Source organism: Girardinichthys multiradiatus, chromosome 23 (assembly GCF_021462225.1).
Source record: "Girardinichthys multiradiatus isolate DD_20200921_A chromosome 23, DD_fGirMul_XY1, whole genome shotgun sequence".
Lineage (NCBI taxonomy): Eukaryota > Metazoa > Chordata > Actinopteri > Cyprinodontiformes > Goodeidae > Girardinichthys > Girardinichthys multiradiatus.
Window position 1 is genome coordinate 938,191 of NC_061815.1, and position 12,384 is coordinate 950,574.

A 12,384-nucleotide genomic window follows, 5' to 3' on the forward strand; every position below is an offset into this window, starting at 1 on the left:
TTAAGGAGATGCTGTATGCTTTATTCACCAAATCAGACAGAGATTTTTGCTTGTGACATAAAAACTACCTGCATAATTGGTTGATGCAAGACTAATATGATGCAAAAATCTACAACATTAAAATTGCTAAAAAATGCTTAATGTTTTGATACGTTCTAGATGATGGGTTCCCTTCAGGCTGATCATGAGTTAGCTGAGCACTTTTATTAGGAGGTCTCCACTCCAACCGCTTCATATTCCACAATACAAGAAATCTACTGAAAGCTTTTTTAAACTAATCTGCGGATATCTCCAGGTCTGTTGACATCACATGCTGATACTTGCATCATTTGGCTAAAGTAAGATTTCTTCAATCTGTGACAGAATAAAAACAAAAAGGATAAAGCCTAATTATACAATCACCACCTAATGTGTACATTTTAAAACCATGGCACTAATGAATTTGTTTTATGTATACCAGAACATGTATTAAAAGAACATGCAAAGGCTGGACTCCATTAAAACCATTGCAGCTGTTTTAACTGGTGCTCCAAAGTTTAATGAAACAACCCTTACCACAGAGGATAAACATAACATGAAAAGGCAACTCCAAAGTCTGAGACCATCTTATACTTCAATGTTTGGGAGCAGCAATGTGAAGAACAGCCACTCCTTTGTTTACATCATGAACGTGAAATCAAGACTGTGTTGGGGAAGGGTTAGCCCATGTTCTGGCGGTTTCCATATCCTCTGCGGTGACTGTCTTTCCAGTCATCCCAATTTCTGGCTTTTAGCAAAGACTCCTCATCATCATTTTCAGCACTTTTCTCTTTTTCTTCTTCATCTCTCTCCTTTGCATCAGAGTTGTCTTCCACAGCAACTTTCCTTGGACTGCCCTGATCAGGCAGGATTCGTTTTTTTTGTTGCTCATACCAGTCATCCACTGTCATGGTTGGAACGCTAGGATACCCAGCCCCGAGTACACGAGCCTGTGGACAAGGGAAATGAAATCCATCACACAATGAATCAGCATGTTTGGAAAAAGAAAACCTGTACTGGAGCTAAAAGCAGACTGATCATTGTGATCATATCTGCACTGTTTTCAGCCAATGAAGGCCCATATTTTCCATCCACTTGACTGTCAGCATTTACACAGTGACCCAATTTGTACAACAGACCTGGCTGCAGACATTGTATCTGTCAGAAATTGTCCGTGTTTCTTAAAGACACTTAACAATGCTGGTGATTGTCTGATCATCATTACATTATGTTATCTCACATAATGAATAAAAAAATCTGTTTGGTATCTTATACGATTTGCTTTTCATGGTGATGTCTGCAGAGGCAAAAAATATCATTCACTGTTATTGTGTTTTAATTACATGCCCACATAAATGCTTAGAGAAGGCCTTTAGCAGAGTTTTGTCTGGTCATTTTGATATCTGAGATGTGGATATTGGTCATTTTTAGCATTGGCAAATTTTATTTGTACAGCATGTGTATCACTGCATATGGAAGTGATCTCTTAAGAGATTCTTTCGGCACTAGTGGCCTTTATTTTTTATTTTTTTGACAGTAGACAGACACAAAAGAGGGGTAGAGAGAGGGGGAGACATTTGGCAAATGTCGCCGGGTCCGGGACTCGAACTTCAAGGACTGTAGCCTCTGCATATGGTTGTGTGCTTTAATCCCTACACCATCAGCGCCGCATCGGAAGTGAACTCTTAAAATTAAAAAGTTAATTTATCAAGTTAAGATAAAATAATAAAGTCTGAGTTCACTGCAACTGTATATCCTAAGGATGGCTGTCCCTGCACATACTAAAGCAGCTAGTAAATGTGTTGCCATCATCACACAAACTCACTTGTAAAGCATCTCTAGTGAGGATGAAGGGTTTCATTGGATGTCTGGACGGCTGAGCTGGTTGATGAGCAGGGCCCTGCTTCAGAACATCCATGTTTTTAAGTATCTTCATCTCCTGGTCAATGGCCTCGATCTCCTCCAGACAAACAGTGATCCACCTCTGGACATTCAGAAGATAAAAATCTCTGCTGACCTCATCATCGGCTTGTCCACCCTCCATAACTCTGCGAACATCCAACAGTCTAGCCTCCAGCTCCTTTCTCTGTCGATACCGTTCTATTTTCGTTTGTCTCTTTGCTGCCATGGTAACCAGATTTGATGGATCTGGAGAAAAAGACTGACACCAAAGGTACATAAATAAGTCAGAGTCTATTAATTTATTTCTAACAGAGTACTAGATTAGGATGAACCACAACCTTTTTTTATTTTCAGTTTGACTGTACAGGTGCCAAAATTAGAATATCATGAAAAAATGTATTTCAGTAATTCCATTCAAAAGGTGAAACTTGTATATTATATTGATTCATTACAGGCAGACTGATGTATTTCAAATGTTTATTTCTTGTAATTTTGATGATTATAACTGACAACTAATGAAAATCCCAAATTGAGTGTCTCAGAAAATTAAAATATTGTGAAAACGTTCAATATTGAAGACACCTGGTGCAACACTCTAATCAGCTAATTAACTCTAAACACCTGCAAAGGCCTTTAAATGGTCTTTCAGTCTAGTTCTGTAGGGGACACAATCATGGAGAAGACTGGTGACTTGACAGTTGTCCAAAAGACGACCATTGCCACTTTGCACAAGAAGGGCAAGACTCAAAAGGAAATTGCCAAAGAGGCTGGCTGTTCACATATCTCTGTGTCCAAGCACATTAATAGAGAGGCGAAGGGAAGGAAAAGATGTGGTAGAAAAAGGTGTAAAACCAATAGGGATAGTTGCACCCTGGAGAGGATTGTGAAACAAAACCCATTCAAAAATGTGGGGGAGATTCACAAAGAGTGGAGTCAGTGCTTCAAGAACCACCACCCATAGACGTATGCAATACATGGGTTTCAGCTGTTGCATTCCTTGAGTCATGCCACTCTTGAACAAGAGACAGCGGCAGAAGCTTCTTGCCTGGGCTAAAGACAAAAAGGACTGGGCTGCTGCTGAGTGGTCCAAAGTTATGTTCTCTGAAGTACATTTTGCATTTACTTTGAATATCAAGGTTCCATGCCACGCCGCATTGCTGCAGTAATCCTGGCAAAAGAAGCCCCAACTAAGTATTGAGTGTTGTACATGCTCATACATTTCATGTTCATTCTTTTCAGTTGGCCACATTTCTAAAAATCCTTTTTTTGTATTGGTCTTAAGTAATATTCTAATTTTCTGAGATACTGAATTTGGGATTTTTACTAGTTGTCGGTTCTAATCATATAAATTTTAAGAATTAACATTAGCTGTCCTTGGCGTGCTGTGGTGGCTTTCTCCAATGCTTCCTTCTGTGGCTCTGGCCCCTGGCCAGGCGCCGGTCTGCTGTTGGCAGTCGGGGCGGTGGAGCATGTCTTTTGCCAGCACTGGAGTGGCTGGCGGGTTATGCTTGGCCTGGAGCGGTTGGCCTGCCCAGCCCGGTTAACCAGCTGGTGCATGTTTCCCTCTCATAAACTGGCAGGCTGGGGATGCTGGCACTGGATGGTTGGAAGGGCTTGGAGGTGTGCTGCTCTGCTGGCTAGAGGGTGGCATGGAAGGGCTGCAGCGTGTGTGTTTGGGGGGTTGTGTCCTCTTCTTGGATGTAGGGTCACCGGCATTTGGATTGGCTGAGCAGCGATGGTAGAGCTGAGCTGGATAATGTTTCTCCCTGGGCTATTGTTGCAGTGGTGATGTCGTGTGTTTGTGTGGTTGCGGGGGAAGTGGTGGGGTATGCCGGCCTTGGGCGCTTTCCGGTGAGTTTGTCCCGTCTTGGTGTGGGGTCAGGGGTTCTGTTGTGGGCCCGGTGCTCGGTGGTGTCTACCCTGTTGTGCCTGTGGGCGGAGGCTGAGGTGGCGTTGCACAGGGCCCTTGCCTTGCGGCACACTGTGTTGTGGGGGGCAGGATGCGGCGGGGCTGCTTGGAGTAGGGCTATGTGTGGAGCTTGCGCTGTGTGGGTGAGGCTTCCTCTGCTTTTCGGGGATGGAGCTCATCTGTGGGGGTGTGCTCCTGTGGAGAGGGAATTCATGGTGTTTGGGTTCGGTGGCATGTGTTCGAAATCTGTATCCTGGTTGGGGGCGCGGCCGGTGGGGAAATTCATGTTGGAGTTAATTGGGGGTGGGGGGCTCGTGGGGTTGGGATCAGAATTTGTCGGGGGGTTGGGACCGTTTCTTCCTGTGGCGGCTCTGGTTGGCGAGCTAGTTTGGTCCATGTAGACCGCTCTTTTGTACATGGCCCCCTCTCTGGATGAGGATGGTGGTCGTTGGGGCAGGGTCCGGGCTGCTCTGGTTCGGGCAGTGCCGACACTAATCTGGGCTGGTGCTGGGGCGGTCTGTCTGTCTCCACGCCCGCAGGGAAGGGGACCATCTCCTGGGTCCGGGGATGGTTGCCCCTCTGGGATATCGGCACCTGTACCTGGGAGTATAGAGTATGCATGGGGAGTGTAAGTAAGTGTAAGACATCCATTGTTGTTTGTCTTTACATTGGGTGCGTGGGTGTGAGTATTTTTATGTGTACGCATGAGGGTGGGAATGTGTGATTGTGACTGTGTGCCTGTTTTTTGTGTCAGGTTGGGTCTTGCAGTGCTCCCTCTCCCGGATCAGTTTAGGCCCCCCATCAGGGGAACAGCACTAGGGTGGTTGAAATCTTATCTGTCTGACAGATTCCAGTTTGTTCATGTAAATGACAAATCATCTTTAAACTCCAGGGTTAATTGTGGAGTACCACAGGGTTCAGTACTTGGGCCAATTCTCTTTACTATATATATGCTTCCAATAGGTCAAATTATCAGGCAGCATAGAATAAATTTTCACTGTTACACTGATGATACACAGCTTTACTTATCCATGAATCCTGATGAGCCCAACCAGTTAGATAGACTACAAGCATGTCTTGAAGACATAAAAACTTGGATGACTTTAAATTTTCTGCTTCTAAATTTTAGACAATACAGAAGTTGTTGTCTTTGGACCGGAGTCTTTAAAAAAGAAACTGCTTAGTCAATCACTTAACCTGAATGACATTAAATTGACCTCTGATAATAAAGTAAAAAACCTTGGTGTTAACTTTGACCAGGACATGTCATTTAAATCCCATATTAAACAGGTTTCTAGGATTTCCTTCTTTCACCTCCGGAACATTGCCAAAATTAGAAATATCCTATCTAGGAGTGACGCTGAAAAACTAGTCCATGCATTTGTTACTTCAAGGCTGGACTATTGTAATTATTTACTATCAGGATGTCCACAAAATGCAGTTAAAAGCCTTCAGCTGATTCAAAATGCTGCAGCAAGAGTTCTGATGAAAATTAAAAAGAGAGATCATATTTCTCCTATTTTAGCTTCCCTTCATTGGCTCCCTGTTAAATCCAGAATAGAATTTAAAATTCTCCTCCTCACATATAAAGCCCTTAATGATCTAGCTCCATCATACATCAGAGATCTGATTGGTCCATATGTTCCTAAGAGAGCACTTTGTTCTCAGACTGCAGGTTTACTGGTGGTTCCTAGAGTCTCTAGAAGTAGAATGGGAGGCAGATCCTTTAGTTATCAGGCTCCTCTCCTGTGGAACCAGCTCCCAGTTTTAGTCCGTGAGGCAGACACCCTGTCTACTTTTAAGGCTAGGCTTAAAACTTTCCTTTTTGATAAAGCTTATAGTTAGAGTGGCTTAGGTTATCCTGAGCTATCTCTGTAGTTATGCTGCTATAGGCTTAGGCTGCTGGAGGACATAATGAACACTTTCACTCTCTTCGCTACATTCTCACACTACTCTCCAGTTTTGCATTATTTGCTGTTATTTCAGCTTCTAACTTTATGTTCTCTCTTTTCTCTTCCTAGAAGCTACACCTGACCTGACTCTGTGTCTACCTGTGACACCTTTATATATAACAGTTATATTGTGTTGTTTAAGTGTTCCCTTTATTTTTTTGAGCAGTGTATATATATATATATATATATATATATATATATATACATATACAGGGGTTGATCAATGAAAGTGAAACACCTGTCATTTTAGTGTGGGAGATTTCAAGGCCAAATTTGGACCAGCCTGGTAGCCAGTCTTCATTGATTGAACATTGCACCAGTAAGAGCAGAGTGTGAAGGTTCAATTAGCAGGGTAAGAGCACAGTTTTGCTCAAAATATTGAAATGCACACAACATTATGGGAGACATACCAGAATTCAAAAGAGGACAAATTGTTGGTGCACGTCTTGCTGGCGCATCTGTGACCAAGACAGCAAGTCTTTGTGATGCATCAAGAGCCACGGTATCCAGGGTAATGTCAGCATACCACCAAGAAGGACGAACCACGTCCAACAGGATTAACTGTGGACGCAAGAGGAAGCTGTCTGAAAGGGATGTTCTGGTGCTAACCCGGATTGTATCCAAAAAACATAAAACCACGGCTGCCCAAATCACGGCAGAATTAAATGTGCACCTCAACTCTCCTGTTTCCTCCAGAACTGTCCATCAGGAGTTCCACAGGGTCAATATACAAGGCCGGGCCGCTATAGCAAAACCTTTGGTCACTCATGCCAATGCCAAACGTCGGTTTCAATGGTGCAAGGAGCACAAATCTTGGGCTGTGGACAATGTGAAACATGTATTGTTCTCTGATGAGTCCACTTTACTGTTTTCTCCACATCCTGGAGAGTTACGGTGTGGAGAAGCCCCAAAGAAGCGTACCACCCAGACTGTTGCATGCCCAGAGTGAAGCATGGGGGTGGATCAGTGATGGTTTGGGCTGCCATATCATGGCATTCCCTTGGCCCGATACTTGTGCTAGATGGGTGCGTCACTGCCAAGGACTACCGAACCATTCTTGAGGACCATGTGCATCCAATGGTTCAAACATTGTATCCTGAAGGCGGTGCCGTGTATCAGGATGACAATGCACCAATATACACAGCAAGACTGGTGAAAGATTGGTTTGATGAACATGAAAGTGAAGTTGAACATCTCCCATGGCCTGCACAGTCACCAGATCTAAATATTATTGAGCCATTTTGGGGTGTTTTGGAGGAGCGAGTCAGGAAACGTTTTCCTCCACCAGTATCACGTAGTGACCTGGCCACTATCCTGCAAGAAGAATGGCTTAAAATCCCTCTGACCACTGTGCAGGAGTTGTATATGTCATTCCCAAGATGAATTGATGCTGTATTAGCTGCAAAAGGAGGCCCTACACCATACTAATAAATTATTGTGGTCTAAAACCAGGTGTTTCAGTTTCATTGTCCAACCCCTGTACGTCTCTATCCATCTTTTTTCTTTATCTTTCACTGTCTCAATCTTTTTTATTTCTCCATTTTTCTGTGTCTTTATCACATCTTTTACCTGTTTCTGTCTCTTTCCATCTTTTCTCTATCTATCATGTATGTATTTAAGTACCAAGCTCAGTCTTATAGATCCAGGGGTATTATTTCACCTCCGACAGCCAAGCCAGGTTAAGAACTTTTATTCGGTGGTGACTGGACTTTAGCTGCGTGTCAGAGGCAGGCATGAAACACTTGGGCTAACTTGTGTACTTGTACCTTCACCATATGTACCAGGAGTGGGAGAGTTAGCTCTGCTGCTGCTCGCAGGAGAGGAAGTGCTGCCTTAAAACCAAAATTTGGCGTTTTTTAAAACCGCAGATATCCTTGCCTGCTTTCTAGGTTTTAGTGGCATGTTTTTCTGTCCGCTGTCAGGAGCTTGTGTTCAACTGCGTGCGACCGCACGTAGCTCAGTGTGTCAGCGTTTGTGACGCAGAGTTTGAGGAGGCTTTTTTCTAGTTTGGCCATAGAAAGTAGAGTAGCAACTTTCTATGGCCAAACTAGCAGGGACAGAAATCCTTCATGACGTGTTCTATTAAAATGAATGACATTAACTGTTAAAACATACTATTACTACATGCCCGTGACCCTCTTGGGGGGGTGGGCGTTCTGGATGGCAGGGCGGGGCGCCCCCCTTGTATAGTGATAGGGGAAACGCTGCAGGTGCTTCCTCAGATTAGAAGTATTCCCATTGCTGGACTTGCACATTGGATCACAAATATCCAATGTGTAATATTGCGAGATTACGCTCGCAATATTACAGCGAGCGTAATCTGCATCACATTTTGAAAAGTGGAACTATACTTTCAAGTACTTTTTATCAACCATGCTTGCTTTTTTGACGGTACCAGTGGCTACTGACGTCATTACGCTCTTGTGCGTGCAATGCTGTGTTCATGTCTGCGATGGATAATCGCCCACTCTTACACTACCTCAGTGTCACAATGAGGCATTTACCTACCGAAACATGGTACCGTTTGATTTTACGTGAATTGGTACTCAGTAATACCGATGGAATTCGGTCGGTACCTATAAAAGTATCGAGTTCGGTACCCATCCACAATTAGCTGTCCTATGCCAGCAGACAGAATGTGAAGCAACAGGTGTAGGCGGGGGAATGTTGTGTTACTTTGTGCGCTATACAGCCCAAGTTTAGAGACATGAATTTCAATTTTAAAAATCACGAAAGCAATATAATAATCAAAAAACCATTGCAAATAAATTTTTGAAGTGATATCTCTTCCTATGATGGCAGTCAGAGGGTTCCTTGTTCAGATTGCATTGTTGGGTCAATCTCCTGTAAAAACACCCAATGTCATTGAATTTTGGTAAAATGTTGATATGATCTAAGGAATCTGGGTTTCCCTAACAAACTAAGAGTAGCTCGTCCTATACACTGACATACAAAAAGTCACACCGTATTTCTTAGGGTAGGTAGGTGCAGAAACACCACTGCACATAATCTACACAAAGGACTTCTGAGGCGTCTTTAAACCAACCAAGTAACACGCTGGATTCCCACAATGCATCTCTGTAATGAACCTGCAAATGAGACAGCCAATGGTGTCATCTGTCTCAGGCTCGTTTTTACCTTGCCTTTGGAAAATCCGCCCTCCGCTGCTTCCTCGGACACGCCGTTTTTATTTGATGATTTCGGCAGCTCAAACTGGGAGATGTTGTAGTCGTGACATGTCTTCAAGAAATTCATGAAGTAAAGCCGGGCTGTCTGCACGGTCTCCAGACGCTTGTGCTGGCTGCTCTGTTTCATGTGCAGGGCCCCTAACAGAGCAGGCAGCAGCAGGTACTTCAGGTCAGCAGTGGCGATCTCTTCCAGCTCTTCGTTGCCACTAAACAGGTCGAGCTGAGCAACCATGCTCGACGCTTCTTCCAACATGTTAACACCGCGTTTAACGCGGTGGACAGAGTCGGGGCCAAACGGTTCGTTTGAATTGTCCAAGTCCTCAAATATCTTCCAGCCACGCTCTAACAAGTCAGATAATTTTAACTGTTCGGTGTCTGAAGTTGATGATTGTCCAACAGTGATATTATCTCTGCTTTCTGCCATCTTGCTGTCGTCGTCTTCTTCTTCTTCTTCTTCTTGGTTTTATTGGCGGTTGGCAACAAACTTTTAGTAGCATTACCGCCACTTACTGGTATGGAGTGTGGTTCGTGTCGGTCTATCTATTTATATATATATATATTTAATTCTACAAATTAAATAAATAAATATATCTTACCTATATGTATATATACAAATAGACATACTTACACATTACATTGTATTCTACCCTTCTATATCCTCCATACTTTCACAATTTTATCTACTATTATCAAATTCTATGAAATAATTTTGTTTTCTTTAAAAAACGAATCACTATTTGTATATGTTTACTCCCTAAATTCTTCCTCAAAATATCTAATAAATTAACATTTTCCTTAATACCTTCAAACTCTCTCCTCATATATCGTCTTTCTCTTTCATATTTATGACATTCTAATATAACATGTTCTATTGTTTCATATTTTCCACAGTAATCACATTTACCAGTATCATGCTTTTGAATTTTAAAAACTGTAAATTAAGTCCTGTATGCCCAAATCTCAACCTTGTTATCACTCTTTCCTCCTTTCTATTTCGTCTTCCATTTCTTCTTTCTCCTACTATCTTCTGAATTTTATAAAACCATCTTTCTGTTTTTCCTTCATCCCACCTTTTTTGCTATTTTTCCATCAGCTTTCCTTGAACAAAACTCTTTCCCTCAGATTTACTTGTTTTAACTGTAAAACGAATAGGATTTTGAATTATCCTCTTTACTATTTTATCTGCCCTCTCGTTTCCTTCTACTCCAACATGTGCTGGAACCCACACAAATATAACTATCAAGCCCATTTTTTGTATTCTGTATAATGTATGAAATATTTCTAATAAAATGTCCATCCTACTATCTGATTGATTATATTTTAAACTTAATAATGCAGAGCTTGAATCTGAGCAAATGACTGTTTTTAATGGTTTTATGTCTTCTACCCATTGTAAAGCTAATAATATAGCCAATATTTCTCCTGTGTATACTGATAAGCCGTCTGTAATTCATTTTCCTATTTTTAGATTGAATTCTGGTACTACAAAAGCTATTCCTACTTTTCCTTTTATTTTTGATGCATCTGTATATATTTGAATATATCTATAATAATTATTTAAATGTATCTGTACTGAATAACTATCTACTATGGAAGATTTATCTTGCTTCTTTTCCATTATTGACATATCTACTGTTGCTTCTGGTAGAATCCATGGTGGTATAATTGATACTGGTGATGTTTGACTAATTTCTAAATCAATTATTTTAAATTATTTTACTTTATTTTCAATTGTCCATCCAAAACTCTTCATTTCTTTCTTTTCTTTTTCCCAACATGGATTTAAAATTTCCCAAATTGGATGATCCAAGTTATTACCTTGTAAATTTAACCAATAATTTATTTCTAGTTTTATTCTTCTTAATTCTAACGGCATTTCTTCCATTTCTATTTCTATTGCTGCTGTTGGTGTAGTTTTAAATGCTCCAGTACATAATCTTAATGCCTGATGTTGGATAATATCTAATTTAACCAGATGTGTTTTAGCTGCTGAACCGTAAACTATAAAACCAAAGTCTATGTTAGATCTTATCATTCCTGTGTAAATCTGTTTTAGTGATTTCCTATCTGCTCCCCAGTCACTGCCAGCCAAGCATCTCATAATATTTAACATTTTCTTACATTTATCAACAACTTTTTGAATATGTATATTCCATTTTAGTTTTTCATCAAACCATAATCCTAAAAATGTTATATACTTTACTTGCTCTAATTCTTGGTTATATAATTTTAATTTTATTTCCTTGTTTATTTTTTTCTGATTAAATATCATTACTTTGGTTTTTTCAACTGAAAATTTTAATCCCCATTGTAACGCCCATTTCTCTATTTCAATAATAACCTCTTGTAATTTCTTTACAATGAAATCTACATTTTTTCCTCTTTTCCAAACAGCTCCATCGTCTGCAAAAAGTGAACATCCCATTACTTTTCCAATATCTTTAAATACATCATTTATCATAATTGAAAACAATAACGGACTTATAATACTCCCCTGTGGAGTTCCATTTTCTACTATATATTTTCCTGAGATCACTTCCCCAATTCTAACTTGTATTTTCCTATTTGTTAAAAAGTCTTTGATCCATTTAAATATTTTCCCTTTAATGCCCAGTATTTGTAATTTAATTAATAATCCTTCCACCCACATCATATCATATGCTTTTTCTATATCAAAAAATACAGCCACTACACTTTCTTTATTTACCTGTGCTCTTCTAATTTCATGCTCTAAGCAAAGCATTGGATCATTAGTACTCCTCCCTTTTCTAAAACCACTTTGATACTTTGACATATATCCTTTATTATTTAAATAATATACTACTCTACTATTAATCATTTTTTCCATTATTTTACATAGATTTGATGTTAAAGCTATTGGTACTGTAATGGAAAATTATTTCAAAGTGCTCTGATATTCCCTTCACCTCTCTCATTTGATTCTGTCTTTTATCACCCACAGGTGACCTTCCATCTACCTCTCACCTCTGACCTCTGTGTTTTATTAGTGTTCTGTTATTTAGAGCAGATGGACTCTAAATTCAAATGCTGGAGAGTTTTATGGTTAACACTTCCTGAAGTGTATATTTCAAGGGAAGGTAGATGGGTGCCCTCATAAATAACTTTGTTAACTCTGACCCGGGGAGGGTCTAGGGGCCATATTTCTAAAACTCTTTGCAGTTGAGATAACACTGTCATGTTCTGGTATAAATACTGTGTGTAAATGTTGATCAGGGCTCTGTTTCACTGACTAACCTCAGTGTCAGGGTCTTCAAACGCTAAATGCCTTTGAATAAAACTTATAAGACAAAGTCCGGATTTTCTCTTGTTATGAGTCAACTTCTACCCACTTTGATAAGAAAATTCCACAACAGTACTATAATTGATTACTTCCAGCTCAGTGGTAATTTTCCCT

The 12,384-nt window shown here is 40.6% G+C and overlaps 1 protein-coding gene across 1 annotated transcript; it reads right to left on the minus strand.

Moving 5' to 3' along the window:
- Positions 1–9,437, minus strand: igbp1 (immunoglobulin (CD79A) binding protein 1). The gene is made up of 3 exons (XM_047354444.1): positions 8,920–9,437; positions 1,844–2,179; positions 1–968 (listed from the first exon to the last, which is right to left on the minus strand). Exons 1-3 carry the CDS (start codon positions 9,391–9,393, stop codon positions 699–701), a joined length of 1,080 nt encoding a protein of 359 aa, XP_047210400.1. The 5' UTR covers positions 9,394–9,437; the 3' UTR covers positions 1–698.
- Between the last annotated feature and the right edge of the window lie 2,947 nt (positions 9,438–12,384).